The sequence below is a fragment of the Atractosteus spatula genome (genome assembly GCF_055471065.1).
Source record: "Atractosteus spatula isolate fAtrSpa1 chromosome 10 unlocalized genomic scaffold, fAtrSpa1.hap1 SUPER_10_unloc_1, whole genome shotgun sequence".
NCBI lineage: Eukaryota > Metazoa > Chordata > Actinopteri > Semionotiformes > Lepisosteidae > Atractosteus > Atractosteus spatula.
In genome coordinates, this window is record NW_028296612.1 from 4,319,501 (window position 1) to 4,335,672 (window position 16,172).

Below are 16,172 nucleotides of genomic sequence, written 5' to 3' on the forward strand. Positions count from 1 at the left end.
ATGAAGACCACCGTTAGCACCAGACAGACCCCCCCCCCCCCCCACAGAAGAAACAACCTATAGTCTATCGTGAGGGAATGCACGATCACGTTTTCTCAAGGGGCACCCCAAAACATTATCCCCAGAGCGGAATGGGGGGCGGTGCGGTTCATTGTTGAGCCCACGAGTAACTAAGAGAGAAACCAACAGGTGTCCCGTCGACCCACAGCAGAGAGCTGGCCCTGGACTGCCGGTGTTCTCTTGCTTGAGTGAGAATCGCCTTTCTGTTGAGGATGATGATGATCTAGCGCGCCTGACGACGACAGAACTCGTCGTGGTGTTTTCAGTGGAGACCTGTGCGCCGTCGTACGAGCCGCAGACTCTAAAATCTGGCCCGCCTCCACCTGTCCGGACCACATTTCACAGGTGCGCTCGCGTGTGGGATTCCAGTGGGGCTCGCTGTCGGACCGGAAGGCGTTATGGGGGTGATCGGGTCGGCCCAGTCCGTCACTGGGGTACAGCCCCCCCTCTGTCGCGGACATTTTTACAGCTCGCCGTCTGACCGGAAGGTGTTATGGGGGTGATCGGGTCGGCCCAGTCCGTCCCTGGGGTACAGCACCCTTTTTTGCAGACATTTTTACAGCTCGCTGTCTCAGGAGGGCCGGGACTATCGATAGGGATACCAGTCACCCTGGTGTCTCTCTCTTCTCCCCCCCCCCCCCCCCCCGTCCCGCTGGGGAGCGTCACAGGAGCAGACAGACCCGAACCCCCAGATTCAGAGACAGCGGATGACTGACCTCCACCCCTGCCCCTGACTACACTCACCTACACTGTTACACCTGCAGTACTACTCACACCGCTGGTTTTTCTCTCCTCACACTGCTCTGCACTGGCTTGTTTGTTGTTGCTGCTGTTGTGTGTTTGTGTTTTTGGTGATTCCTTTAATGTCTTTGCATCTGAGCACGCGTGCAAGAAAGCACCTCGTTGCGCTTGTGAGAAAGACAGAGGAGCTGAACTGAACCATCGTTGTGCAGCGATTTAAAATGAATGTAGATGATAACTGTGCCTTTCGTGAATGTACAGTAGCTCTGAAACCACACGGCTATGTTATGTCCTGTTGTAAATCTTCCTGGACCGAATTGCAAACTTATTGTGATACAAATACTTTTTGTTTTACTTCTTATGTTATATTTTTATATTGTTATATTAAAAAAAACTTATAGAAACTTCAATCCCATTGGAAACAATACAAAACTGGCCCCTGTATTTGACTTCATCATTATACTGGCACGCTGTTACAGTATATACACAAGAGTCCGCTGTTTGAACATTTTAAAACAGATGTAAAGGCGTGTTTACAGACGATTTCGAGAGGTACAGTGAGGACATGAAAGCTTATCTTTATTTAACAATAAACTTCATTTTATATAGCGCCTTGAAAGGTGGCATCTCAAAGCGCTTTACTCTGTTTAAACATGCACCCCCTGACGATGTGATCGATATGCTTGTTATATGTGTACTCGTGTTCGTATTGAATTTCCTTTTGTGGTTCAGATAAAAACAAAAACAAAGCCAAAACCAAAAAAAACAAAAAACTTCTGAATCAAAAACTCTTGTAAGGAGCCCTTACGCCGAGGCGGTGTGAAAACCAGCGGTTTTATTTCAATTTTATTTAATTTCATTATCAATGAGGCAAATTAGGTTAGTTAACTTCACGGTATTTTGTTTTCCAGTTATTGTTTTGGATTTCAGCCCAACCAGACTTTGGCTCCGTGTCTTGCGATTGTTCTAGTCCTATGGGTACGGACAAAAAAACAACCCTGCCCTCTTCCTGTAATCAAACCCCGGTCGATGAGTTTAGATTTACAAGATAAAATGTGAAAGGTTTTCCCTGTGCGCCCTGAAACTCGAACAAGACGTCCGTGGGCAAGTGTCGAGAAACAGCTCCTGTGTCAAACAGAGCGTTTGGGAGGAGGACACCCGACGTCTGTATTTAAATAGAGAAAATGACAGTTAAACGACCACAGGGGACACATGTCCTCATTCAGCCGCGCAGACACGTCTTCCTCGTCGGGAAAAGGAAGATGTCGCACTACCCGTGCTTCTTTGACAAGAAACGAGCCACGTTTAGCTCCCAGTCCGAAAGACCACACTCCTTTCCGACTGGTGTGGACTCCTGAGACCAGTACCCACTTGTATGTCATATCTGTAATATATCCCGCAGAGTACAAACAGCGTATGAGCGCGTCAGATGTCCTGAGGTGCGGTTTCAGACGCACTGCCCCCAGGAAGTCCAGAGTTGATCTTTCAGGTGTCGTGCAGATAAACTGCAGTTTCTACCGAGTCTTCAGGAGCTTTACAGTATGTGCATCTCCTGAACATCTCCTGCTGCCGGATCTACCGCTGTGATCATGAAGCACCTCCGGTCAGGACAGCGACTCGCCCATCTCTTCCTGTTTGAGTGAAGGGCGTGTGCGAACACAAGCTCCCGGTGGGGGGTTATTTTATCAATCTATCTTGTATGGCGTCTTTCGATTCTAGAGACACTTTACACGCATCAACCCATCGCAGGTCCAGAGCCCAGCTCCTCTGTGGTCAGTCAGTGTCGGTCAGAACACTGTCCCGCAGGTCCAGAGCCCAGCTCCTCTGTGGTCAGTCAGTGTCGGTCAGTACCGTGTCCCTGCAGGTCCAGAGCCGAGCTCCTCTGTGGTCAGTCAGTATCGGTCAGTACTGTGTCCTGCAGGTCTAGAGCCCAGCTCCTCTGTGGTCATTCAGTGTCGGTCAGTACTGTGTCCTGCAGGTCCAGAGCCGAGCTCCTCTGTGGTCAGTCAGTATGGGTCAGTACCGTGTCCCTGCAGGTCCAGAGCCCAGCTCCTCTGTGGTCAGTCAGTGTCGGTCAGTACTGTGTCCTGCAGGTCCAGAGCTGAGCTCCTCTGTGGTCAGTCAGTGTCGGTCAGTACTGTGTTCCGCAGGTCCAGAGCTGAGTAGTGTCTAAGAAATCGAAACTGAAACTGTGGATATGAAGAATAAACAAGTCGTTTACTTTCGTTTCCCCTCCTGTCAAAACCACCACATTCTAGAAACCGGGCTCGGTCACAGAATAGTTTCTGTTCTGAGAATAGTTTTCTCTGCGTTTGATCAGGCGGCCAGCGATGTGCTCAAAGTGTGCTCAGCACTCCAAGCGATCACGTGGAGTTTTATCGGAAACATGCTGAGACTCACGGAGAACCGCACTGAGCTGGCATGGTGACCACATACGACAACCCGTTACACAAGCGTGCTCACACACAACACAGCACAAGGTAGGTATGCCTGCAGTCTGTAAACGCAGAGAGAGAGAGAGACTGCGATAGGTGAACAGATGGACCAGTCTGGGCTGTTGTTTTTTTTCGGGGGGGTGCAGGTAATATAAGCCCAGAGTCAATCATAGTCCAGTCATTCCTGGACGCAACATCTCTCACAGAATGACTGGCACAGATGCTCATCGTGGCTGGTGCAGAGAGAAGCTCCGAACAGCTGATCTTTTCACAGAGGATGAAACACCCAGGTTTCAGACGTTTGTGAGGAGGTATGGGATTGAGGTGGGATTCCCTCTGCAGTGCCGAGGATGTCGTCTGGACTATCTGATCAACGACAGGGGCTACGCTACATTCCGGGGACAGCAGGACCATGTGGACTTCTCACAGGGCAGCAGTGATGAAGCACTTGTCCCTTGCTTTGTCAAATCGCCTGATGGCGGTGGGGAGAAGGGACAGATTGCTGTCGAAAGCAATCCCAGTGCTTCTCCTGGATACAGAAGCGCCCGTCCTTTCGTAAACTCCCACACGTTCCAGCTGTACTCGCCGACGGAGGTGTTGAGCATCGGCTTCCTGGCCGCAGCCAGGCTGGAGAGCGTGGCCATCGACGTGGTCAAGCGCAAGGAGCTCAACACAGTCTACATGCAAACTGCCGACGCCGTCCTGGTGGAGAGGTACAGGGAGAAGATAGCGTTAGAGTCCCTGAGAGGGAGGTGTCAGGTCCCGAAGATCAAGAAGGAAGAAGCTGACGGCAGTAAGAGAGAGAAGAAAAAGGAAACTTCATACAAGACACAGCTGAAAGAAGAACAAGCAGGGGACAACTGTGTGGGCGGAATGGAGAGACTGGCAGTGAAAAACGAGTAGACCCCCCTGTCCGCTCCAGTCAGAAGGTGCAGAACTGCAGGTCAGTGCACAGCCGTCTAGTCACTAGAGCCTCAAGACAGGAAGCTCTGTAACGGAGCGTCTGATGTCCGTTTTAGTCGTTGTGCATAAAACTCCACTTTTTCTAGATAGTATCTACATGGCTCATTTCTGTATTCCATCTCCCTGAGCGAAACTTAAACCCTGAACTTCACTGAGGCACTGATGAGTGATGGACATCAGGGGAGGCAGCGGATTCCTTTCGTGTGAGAGTCTTGAAATGCTTTTAAAGGGCTCTCTTTTTTATTTCTGTGCAGTGAAATGAAACTATTTAGTGATTAATTCCTGTATTGGTGTTCTCTCCATCTCTCTCCTGTTTTCAGTCTCTCTCTCTGCCTCCCTCCCTCTACCTCTCTCCCACCACCCTGAACAGGCACTTCGGAGACCAGTGCCTCCGGTCCCGCTCACCTCCCTGCCTTGGAATCCTCTACAGCTCACCGCCGCCCCCTGCTGGTCGCCGCTGGCCTTTACAGCTCCTGCTGGATGGATCAGAGCTCCCGCAAAGCTACCGCTGTTTAAGCACAACACATCAGTCAAGAAGTGCAGATCTTGATGTGATCCGTTTCTCTCTGCTTTCCTGTGCCTTAATAAAGAAACTGCGATTTTACCCAGCCTGGTTCCATCAGTCTCTGTTCTGCTGCGCTCCTGTCTCTCTCCGACTCAGTATGTTCTAAGGCAGTGGTTCTCAAACTGTGGTACGCGTACCGGCAGTGGTACGTGGAGTGTCGCCAAGTGGTACGCCAAATGACCCTGGAACTGTGTCGTGTGCGCTGAAAAATCGGGACGGGTTGTCATATTTTGTATTTTAATACGTGTCGAAGACGCAGCCTACGTACTGCGATACAGTGCGCGCTAATACTTCAGTGGACACAAGAGATACTCTGTAATTCTATACCACTCTATAGGAATGCGTGCTACGGATGCAAATGACCAATTGTATTTAAAAAAAGCTACTGTATCTCCAGCAAATAGGGAAGTAAGAGAATGTGCGTGATTTTGGAACAATGCCAACGTTGTAAACACAGGAATGCATGGAAATACGCGCTACGAACGCAGGTCATCTTGTGAGCACACGAAAGCGTGAAACCAGAAAAATATTTCAGAACTGTTCTAATTTGAGAAAAATACACCGAGCGTCTCTGTGTTTCGCTCCCATGCGCATGAAATAAAAACTTTAAATAAATACGGAAATAAAAACGAAAACGCGGAAAAATGCAAGCTGGCGGATTGCTAAAGCAGGTAAACTACACTATTTTTGAAGAACTTTGTTTGCCGTTGGCAAAAGAGCTGACACGTATTATGTGTGGAGAAAAAGCTGCAAACAGCTCGACCTGCTGCCCCCCCTGAAAGACACAGTCATTTATAGAATTATTGAAATGAAGGATTATATCAAAAGTGATATAAGTGATACACTGTTTTTCCACTATGAATATTATTCAGTATTTATACAGGTTTGAATACCGTGTGGTGGAGAAAATAAGCACGTATGTATTATTTTAATGTTGTTTCTCACTACGGCAGCTCCTACAGAGGCTGATTTGAATGTTTACAGTTTGAAAAAGGGCGATTTGACACTTTTTTTTTTACTTCTCTGTGTTTCCTCACAAGTTACTCGAGTTCTTACGAGAGAAGGGTTTCAAAACATAAACCAGGCATGCGCGCTATAGGGGGGGCGGGTTTAAGGTTCTGATTGGTCAGAAGTCGCTGGGAATGACAGAGACCTCAACCTATCAGAGGAGCTGTTCCCACAGCCGGGCTATTTGAACCGGTGGGAGGGGTGAGTCGTCATCTTGGCTGCAACTTGTGTTCAAGCGGACAGGTGCTTCACCTGTACTGCAATCAAAGGCGTTTTCATGCAGCTCAGCAAACATTTGCTTTTGCCGTTGCATTTTGCTGGAAAGCCGATAGATTATCGACGTGCTTTGTCATCTTTTAAACTGTTCTAAACGAGAGGTGAATATTTTTAATGGGAAAGAAATGTTCGTTTGCTGTGTGTTGATGTATCTGGTTACAGAGCACAGTTCTGAGGAGTTGGGCTCGTCTGGTGTTTTGTGATGTGTAGTCTCTGGTGTGGCGTTTTGTGGTTTTTGCGGGTAAAAATATTTAACTTTCCGTTGGGCAGTTTGTATCTGAAGTGTTTTGGCGAACGTTGTGATGTTGACTCGTCTATTATACAATAGTTGCACTGCGGTGAAAACAAACATTATGTTCGTCTTTAGTAAGTTATTGGACTTCACCTGCGCTTGCCATATTTTGCAAAACAGTTAATTTATTTGGAAACTGAAAAGTGTAGCGTTGTCAGCAAATACACACCTGTTGTCGGATGTGTGTACTGTGTGCTGTGCAGTGTGTGTCTGTACTTCTTGACAAAGCGATGGGCACTTTCTGATGTTTGAGCTTGGGTCCGTGTTATAAACAACATCCATTTTTTTTTGGTTCAGTTTAAATTTTTATGTCTTGGATAGACTAGGGCTTTAATATTACCGTTCGAAGATAATTAAATCCTACAAGTGAAGTATTTTTGTTGTAAAATGACATTTTCAACCCTGGATATAACAACACCGACCCACAAAAACCACGCAATGCTTTTATAATAGAAAATATTTGTTTGCAGCATTAATTAGCAACAGATGCACACAGCTGCTCTTAAAGTCATCATTAATAAAGGCCCGAACTTGACCAGGTGCTTCACTTTTACTGCAATAAAAAGCGTTTTTCTCCAAGGTAAGGGGAAAAAGTTATGTAACTTCACAAACATTTGCTTTTGCCATTGCGTTTTGCTGGAAAGACGATAAATTATCACCGTGCTTTGTCGTCTTTTAAACTGTTCTCAACGCGAGGCGAATAGTTTTAATGGGGATAAAAAGGATCATTTGCTTTTTGCTGATTGGTTACAAAACAGTTCTGAGAAGTTGAGGTTGTCTTGTGTTTTGTGATGTATAGTCTGTGGTGTTGCTGTGGTTTAGCGGGTGTGTGTGTGTATATATATATTATTCACCCGTTGTGCAGTTTCTGTCTGACGTGCTTTTGTCAGCGTTGCACTGTTGACTCGTTTATTACAAAATAGTTTCACTGCTGGAAAAACAAACAAAACATTAAATAGCGGAAGATGCACACAGCTGCTCTTAAAGTCATCAATAAAACAGGGCTGTGACATTATTTCTTTCAAAGACCATGTTGGTGTTATCCGTGCTGGCATAATGTATATAGTTCATTATATAAAAACAACCGGAAGATGAAAGCAGTCGATTATTTTACTTGTGTTGTGTTTGTAAATCCTTTCATTGTTAAATAAAAAAACATGTATTCAGAGGTCGCTACATTACACCCTCTCAAAACAACAAACAGGTTCTTCTGATGCACATTAACATGAGCGAGAGTCAGAGAGAGTGTAGCTGAGACAGAGGGACTGTTCTCAGTTCTGTTTCTGTCTTGAGTCATTTTCACTCCACAGCTTCTCCCTGAAAACCAGTCCTGCTGGTTTGTTTTACAGGCTTCTCTTATAAATTAACACCTAGACTGTAGATGTGTGCTGTTTCTTAATACTTTATAGGAAAATCTTATCATTTGCAATATGGTGGAGTATGTTTGCAAGCAAGATATCAAAAATTTCAGTCAGAACCAGTGTTTTCTGTACACCTGGTGGAGTTTTGCACGAATGTCGGTTATTGTGTGAGACGTCGGTGTGAAATGGCGAGTGTGGAGTGACCAGGGCAGGTTGGGGTTCTAGTGATGGATGGGGGTGCACCTGCAGGCAGTGGGCTGGTGAGGGCTGTGTCTGTGGGCTCATGTGGTCGTGTCTGTGGACGGGTGTCTCAGAGGGGCCTTCCAGCAGGTTCTCAGGAAGCTCTTCAGGAAGAGAGCCGGCAGAGGTCTGAAGTGGATCTCCTGGACTCGCCCCTGACCGGTCTGCTCCCAGTCCTGGCCTGGACTCTGGGATTCGCTGTGGGATGTGAGTCTTGGGTCAGGAGTCGATGCTCACTCACACTGAGAGACAGACAGGCGCCACGCCAACCCTGCTCCACCTACACACAAACACACAGAGTCCTACACAATTGCAAACTCTGTCCGGGAAGCTCCAGGACAGGTGGGGAGGGACTGGGAATGTGGGGGCTGCTCCCCCTGATGATGGGAAATGGGACCAGGCAGCCAGGACTGGAGAGGGTGCCCCCAGACCTGCAGTTAGAGGACAGGGGGACAGGGGACCCCCCCCCCCCCCCGTCAGCCAGGCAGGTGAGTGCAGAGCAGGTGAGTCTCTCCTTCGCTGGGTTTCCCTCACAGGTGACGCTGGTCTTCATCGATCCTGCAGGGATCTGATCGGACCAGTCTGGGGTCTACACACTCTGAGGGGGCAGAGCAGGAGTCGTCTCAGGGAGACGGACAGGATGTCCTGACTGCCTTCCTCCTCCTCTTCTCTGCCTGCTGGAGCCTGTGAGGAAGAGGAGGATGACGAAGAGCTACTGATGACCCTGGTCCAGGTGGAGAGGGGATCTCCATCCTTTTGTTGGGGTGTGGGAGGGTGACCCTCAGGGTGGTGTCCTGACCTGCTGTCTCTCCCTCAAGATCCTGGTCAGACAGCTGCCTCTAGACTCATGAAACATCATAGTCACTGCACTGGGTATTTAATATAATAATTACTGCACTGTTTCCATGATGAGGGACACTCACTGTACTGTGTGTTCATTGTAATAATCACTACACTGTTTATTTAATATAATAACCACTGTACTGTGTGTTCACTAATAATCACTATACTGGGTATTCAGTATAATCATCACTGAACTGTTTTCATAATGAGGGACAATCACTGTACTGTGTGTTCACTGTAATAATCACTGAACTGTGTGTTCATTGTGAGGGACAATCACTGTACTGGGTTTTTACTGTAATAATCACTGTACTGGGTGTTCACTGTAATCATCACTATGCTGGGTATTAATAACTGTACTGGGTGTTCACTGTAATCATCACTGCACTGGGTATTAATAATCACTGTACTGTGTGTTCACTGTAATCATCACTGCACTGGGTATTAATAATCACTGTACTGTGTGTTCACCATAAACATCACTGCACTGAGTGGTAATAATCACTGCACTGTTTATTTAATATAATAATCACTGAACTCTGTTTTCATTGTAAGGGACAATCACTGTACTGGGGGTTTACTGTAATCACCATACTAGGTATTCAGTATAATTGCTTTATTGGGTAATTGATGTTATAGTCACTACTCCATTTTCACTGATGGACAGTTGCTGTACTGGGTATTTACTGTAAAATACTGTAAAGATCACTGTACCAGGTGTTCAGTATAATAAAAACTGTAGTGGGTGTTCACTATGACAGGCAATCGCTGTGCTTGGTATTCACTGTAATCATCACTGCACTGGGTGTTCACTGTAATCATCACTATGCTGGGTATTCAGAGTGCTGTCTGTAATTCACTGTACAGATAAATCCTGTTTTTCAGTTGTAGGTGGGCTCCTGAAAGGACTGCTGAGCCCAGAAGGAGTGTGATTAGAGAGGAGGGACAGGTGAGGTGAGCTGTTTACTGTGGCGCAGGGGGACACTGGGGGGCTGTGGCGCAGGGGGACACTGGGGGGCTGTGGCGCAGGGGGACACTGGGGGCTGTGGCGCAGGGAGACACTGGGAGGAAGAGCTCAGTGTTGTCCCCATGCAGGTACCTCTCACTCATCCCTGCTGCAGCTCTGTGTGATTCACAGGACAGAAGTGTGGCGCTCACAGAGCAGAGGAAGTCAGAAACTCCTGCTGGAGCACCTGACTCAATATTCTGTACAAACCAGGCAGAGAAACAACATGGAGCCCTTTTCTTGGATAGAAACTGTGCAATTCAGTCATCTATTTCTTCTTGATTAATTTTGTGCTGTTTATTTGGAGAAATTGTCTCTAACAGACTTTTTTTTGTGAATAGTTTTACTACAGATTCACTGTACTGGGTATTCACATTAATGGTCAGTCACTTCTACAGTCTCTTGAATATTTACTGGAAACTCACTGTAGTGGTTAGTCACTTTGACAGATATTCACTAAGAAATAACCTCTGTACTGCACATTCACAAGCTAGTAAGTTTCTTACCTCAATAATTACTGACTTGCATATTCACTGTTAATAGTTCAACACTAAACCAGTGTTTTTCCTGAATATTCACTCCACTGGTGGTCCCAGTCTGGTGAGAGCAGGAGGACTGGGGGTACCACTGGAATCCTGAAGGAGAAAAAGTCAAGAGGAAGGACAGACGCCCCAACATCGGAGCTCTCTCCCAGTCGGACACCAGGAGCCCTGACGCCCTCATCCTCTCCCATCGGCTCCATCTTTCCGGTCGTCTCGTCTGGACGTCGGGCTCCAGGATCTCAGGGAAGGTTCCCTCCTCCCAGCCCGGCTCAGGCCTGAGGAGTCTGGAAGATCTGGGAGAAGCCAACAGGAAGAAACTCCTCCTGGACCTCGACTCTGGGACGAGCCCAGCACCTGGACCCCCCCGGAGACTCGGGCTGACCAGGAGGAGGAGCCCAGGGGTGTCACAGTAATGAAGGGGAGCCCAGGGGTGTCAGAACCTCTGAACGAGGTGAGGAAGGGGAGAGAGAGCCTGTGGACAACACACCTGTGTTTCTCCAGGACGGGTCTCCAGAACAGCAGCTCTGGACCGGAGCAGTCGGGACTCGGTGGAGCACAGGCTGCCTTCAGGCATGTTTATTCCCAGCAGGAGCCAGGTCAGACCCTGTACCACGCAGGAGAGGGCACCCCCAGACCTGCACAGGACAAGGGGGTGTGTGACTGGTCGTACAAGATGGGACAGGGTACCCCCATCAGCACAGAAGGGTACAAGGTGCCAGACAGGTCGCTCCCTGCCCGCTGAAGCCTGTGAGGATGACGACGACGATGATGATGAAGAGCTGCCCATGCCCCTGGTCCAGGTGGAGAGCTGGACTCCTTCTGTCGGGGTGCCAGGGGGTGACCCTCAGGGCTGTGTCCTGACCTCCTGCTGTCTCTCGCCCACAAGGACCTGTTCAGTGTGCTGTTGACACTACACTCTCGAACCCAAGTCCAACACCAACCTCCAGCACGAGCACAAGGTCAGGTTAGTCCTGTCACTCCTGTGTCACACCCAGGGCTGGAACCCACAACCCTACTAGTGAGAGAGGAGAACTGTTAAAGTTCCATTATGGATATTAGTACATGATGAAATACTGTTCATTTTATTAACGGTAACATTAGTCAAATTAATTTATTAGCAGCACCAGCATTAGAATCTAATTATGCACAACACCACCAGCAGGACCGGAAGAGAGTTCAGACGTCTCTGTTTCATTAACTCTGTGATTCTCAGGTGTAATATTATTGTACGGTTGTCATTATGGTCTGTTTCTCCTGCGATCTTGTCTTGAGAGACGAGTGAAGGTCGGGCTCTGTCTGAGATGACAGAGCCTTCAGACTCCTGAAACAGCTGCTCAGCCTACACCTGCGTCTCCTGCTCTCTGATGTCAACACCAACAAACCACGGGGTCAGGGGTCAAGGGTCAGGAGCGACTCCAGTACACAGCAGATTTCCTGTTTTCCTTAATTTTCCAGGATGTCCAGAGGCTGATGGTGGGAAGACAGGTAGGAGGGTGCTGTTCCCAGCCGAGGGTGAGGGAGACGGAGCCTGAACACTGCAGCACAGGTTCTGAGCATAATGGCCTCTCTCCAGTCGGTAACGCCTGCCTGTGCTCTCCGGTCCGGTGTGCTGTTACTCAGCTGTCTCTCCAGTCAGGCCCTGGAGGGCTGAGGCTCCGTCTGCGAATCCTGGAATAATCCTGCGGTACCCACCCAGCAGTCCCAGGACTGAGCGGACTTGTCTGGGTGCGAGGCCGGGATCTCGTTGGACCCTGCGCTCTGACCCCCAGCTTCTCTCTCTCTGTGTGTCTCATGGAGAGCAGGCTGGGCTCTGTGAAAAGACACATTCCTCATGCAGGAACCTGTATAGGATCAATGAAGTGATCTGATCTTACTAGGAGGCCATGAGGGGTAAAATCCAGGGACGGGGAATTCGGGGAGCAGGAGACCCCTCGGACCTCACTCCTGCGGAACGCAGCTCAGAAGGTTCTCCTCCCTCCCAGACGCGGCTCACAGGAAGCGGCTCTCTGGGCTGCTGCTCCGACCACACTTCCCACAATTCCCCACTCCAAGCGTGGTCCCTCTCTTCCCCGTCCGGCGCGGGCGGTTCAGGGCTCGCAGAGGAAATCCGCAGGGAGGAGAAGGAGGTTGTCAGAGGGACCCCCTGTCCGGGAGTGAGGGTGCGCTGCTCGGACACGCCTCGTCCCTCGTCTTCAAGATGTCCCTGGGGGACGCTCAGCTGTTCCTCCTCTCCTGCCTCTCTTCCTGCAGACGGGGGGGGGTCTCCTGCTTCTCTTCCTGCAGACAGGGGGAATCCTGGGGATCCCCGAAGGACCCCTCCAGGGGCGAACGTCGACCCCGGCAGCCAGGGGTCCCGATCGGATCCCCGTCTCGGACATGTGCTTCCGAAGCCAGCTCTTCGGGGTCTGACTGACCCGTCTGACCAGGCCGCCGGTCTCCGGGTGGGAAGGAGACGGATTCCCGGCGGGGTGTGTACTGGCCCCAGTGGTCTGGGAGTGGAACCAGTTCCCTGGTCTGTTCCAGTGTCAGGTGGTACTGCGGCCGCTGGACAGTGTGTTCATGGTCAGATGGGTCTTTGTGTTTCTTCCAGGGGAAGACTTCAGGACCCTGAGTGGCGTGTTCGCAGGCGGGTCCCTGTCCTGCTCCTCTCCAGGTCGGCGCTGGCCGGCGCCCTGTCCCCCTGCTGCTCGATGCCGCCGGTGAGCTGGCACACTGGACAGGACCTGCGGCTCTGACTGGTACCCCTGGAGCGGCCAGGCCAGTGACGGCGTCCGGCAGTTCGGGCCCTGGGTTCGTGTCTGGCCCAGGTTCTGGCCGGTCCAGTGTGTGTCCTGTCTTCACGCACACACCTGGGTTAGAGGGGAGCTACAGCGCTGTTTTAATTTCAGGGTGAGAGAGAATCGGCATTGATCAGTGCGTTTCAAACCACGACACGAGTCAAATGTCCACTTGGACTTCCCGTTTACATCGCAGAATAGACCGAATTTCCAGGTACGTGCGGCGCTGTGTTCTGTAGTTCAGGACGAGGCAGAGGAGAAGTGACCCTATTACACTGTGAACAAGCAGGCTTGCTTTAGTTCAATAGAAAAATGACTCTCCATTTCAAGATGGGTTTTGCCCACAAATACTCCTTGTGAACTCTGCACGTAGATCACGTTTCTGCGGTGAAGTATCTGCTGCACAATCAGTGCTCATTCGCTCATCACTGTGACTAGTGAGCAGGAAGGGCAGCTCCACATCGCAATGCCTGGGAACTCTCGCTCTCGCTCTCGCCCGAGGCCAGAGCAGGGGTTTCCAACAAAGTGGCGACACTTCAGTACTGTCAGAAAATTCACGATTGGGTGCTTAATTTGGAATTTGAAAAATCTTGCGTAATTGTCAATGAATTTTCGCTAAAGAGATTTAACAACTGGGTTGAGAAATTGGGACTGCAGTTAATCTTGAAACGAGCTGTTGTGTTAGTTTTCTGTGTGATGAAGCCAGTCGCCCTTCACCACGGAGACTTCCTCGGCCTCCACAGCCTGCTCCCAGCAGGATGAGCCGATGAGCCGCTCCGGCCGGGAGGGACCGGTCTGTCTCCGCGGGCGAGACGCTCTGCTCCCCTGGGCACAGGCACAGCGCCGGTCTCCTCCAGCCCAGTCGTAGCCGCTCTCCTCTCTCTGCGCCTTGTCCTGTCTCCGGGGTCTCGATCGCCCGTAGCACAGGGAGGGAGTTCACCTCGGACCGCTCTCTCGCTGCGCCGGACCCCCTGCTTGGCGCGAGGCCTGGGGGTAACGCTCGCTTGGTGTGGATATCGGGCTCTGGTCTGGGGTTCACTGACCTGGTCTCCTGACCTGGGAGGATTCTGAACTGGACCCCAGAGAAACAGCTGAGAGCCCTGGACATCATCAAGAACAGCCCCCGGGCCCCAAGCAGACTCCAGACCCCCTTCAGGGTGAGAACATGGCTGGACTCGGGCGCCATAAACCTCTGGAAAGCTGTTGCAGTTCAGGGCTCTGTGGGAAGTGCACCTCGTGTGTGTGTCTCCTGTGTTCTCCGCCATTGTCATTCCAGTCGACCTCATCTCGAACCCTCACGGGACTGTGCTGGGACTCTCATCCCGACTCTTGGGAGCTCGTATCGGGATCTTGTGAGGAGTCCACCAGGATGGGTTCGGTCACTCCTCAGTACTACCCACGGCGAGCCTCGAGCTGTGTCCCTCGGTTCTGATGGTCCTGTCTGCTTCAGGGTCTTCCTCCTGATCTCCATGACCGCAGCGCAGGTCTTCCCAGCGGCTGTGTGCTGTCGGATCTTCCCACAGTCGTCACTGGGAGGAGACCCTCCCCGGAGTTAGAGGATCGCTGGTGTCACCTGGGTGTGTCAGGTGTGGGACGTATCAGAGTACCTTTCACTGGGGGGACGGGACACAAACTGGGGGACTTTCAGTGTCCCTTCTGTCCACATCCAGAGCACACAGGCGCTGTTTCCTTGCTTTCAGGGCCACTGTGGTCTGCAGAGAGCTGCCCTTCTCCTCTACACTCAACAGAGCGGGTTACCGAGCCTGGGAGCTGTCCAGGTCTGAGGTCAGTGGGCACGTCGGTTCACAACACGTATGGGTGGAGATCGGGTATAGGCTGGACTCTTTCTGCTGTATTTTCCTAAATTCTCCAGGATGTCCAGAGGCAGACAGTGGGAAGATGGAGGTGGGATACTCTCTCCTGTCCATCTTAATCCTAATTTTCCAGGATGTCCAGAGGCAGCCAATGGAGAGACAGGTATAGTTGGGAGTTGGGATAGAAGTTGGATGCTTTCTCTGTGATCTTTTCCCTAATTTTCCAGGACGTACTCAAAATTGACAGTGAGAAGATGGGTATATATGAAGATTGAACCTGTTCCCGTATTCTTTCCTACTTTTCCAGGATGTTCTGAGGAAGACAGTGGAGAGACAGGTATGGATGTGAAGATGGAGTGGGGGTTGGGTGCTCTCTTTCCTTTTTTCCCTAGTTTTCCAGGGTGTCCAGAAAAGTCAGGTGGAACACCAGTGTGGATGAAGTGTTAGGATGGAGGTTGACGCTCTGTCCTGTGTTCATTTCTGTAGTTTTCCAGAATGTCCTGAGGCAGACAGTGGGAAGGTGACGGGCTGTCCAGAGACAGACAGTGGGAAGACAGGTATGGATGAGGAGTTGGAGGTTGGATACTCTCTCCTGTCTCTTTTCCCCAGAGTCCAGAGGCTTCCAGTTGGAAGATGGGTATGGATGACGTGTTGGGATTGACATTGGACTGTATTTTTCCAGGTTGTCCAGAGGCAGACAGTGGGAAGACGGGTATGGTTGGGAGTTGGAATGGAGGTGAGATACTCTCCTGTCCATCTTTCTCCTAATTTTCCAGGATGTCCAGAGGCTGGCAATGGAGAGATGGGTATGGTTGGGAGTTGGGAGAGAAGTTGGAAGCTTTCTCTGTAATCTTTTCCCTAATTTTCCAGGATGAACTCAAAATTGACAATTTTAATTTTCCAGAGGCTGCCAGTGGGAAGATGGGTATGGATGAGGTGTTGGGGTTGACATTGGACTCATTGACTGTATATTCCTTAATTTTCCAGGCTGGCCAGAGGCTGACAGTGGGAAGACAGGTATGTATGAAGATTGAACCCTCTCGTGTCTCTCTTTTCCCTAATTTTCCAGGGTGGCCAGAGGCTGCTGGTGGAGAGACGGGTATGGATGGGAACTCTGCACGTTAGATCACGTTTCTGCAGTGAAATATCTGCTGCACAATCAGTGCTCATTCACTCATCACTGTGACTAATGAGCAGGAAGGGCAGCTCCACATCGTGATGCCTGGGAACTCTCGCTCTCGCCCGAGGC

General features: G+C 50.2%; 1 protein-coding gene and 1 long non-coding RNA gene across 2 annotated transcripts; both read left to right on the plus strand.

Moving 5' to 3' along the window:
• Positions 1–3,164: 3,164 nt before the first annotated feature.
• LOC148813532 (uncharacterized) lies at positions 3,165–4,803 on the plus strand. The gene is made up of 2 exons (XM_088908378.1): positions 3,165–4,179; positions 4,520–4,803. Exon 1 carries the CDS (start codon positions 3,444–3,446, stop codon positions 4,137–4,139), a length of 696 nt encoding a protein of 231 aa, XP_088764504.1. The 5' UTR covers positions 3,165–3,443; the 3' UTR covers positions 4,140–4,179; positions 4,520–4,803.
• Positions 4,804–5,220: 417 nt separating this feature from the next.
• Positions 5,221–9,539, plus strand: LOC148813533 (uncharacterized). Its single transcript, XR_016086238.1, has 2 exons — positions 5,221–5,435; positions 8,506–9,539. It is a non-coding gene; the product is annotated as an uncharacterized LOC148813533 (long non-coding RNA).
• Positions 9,540–16,172: the final 6,633 nt, after the last annotated feature.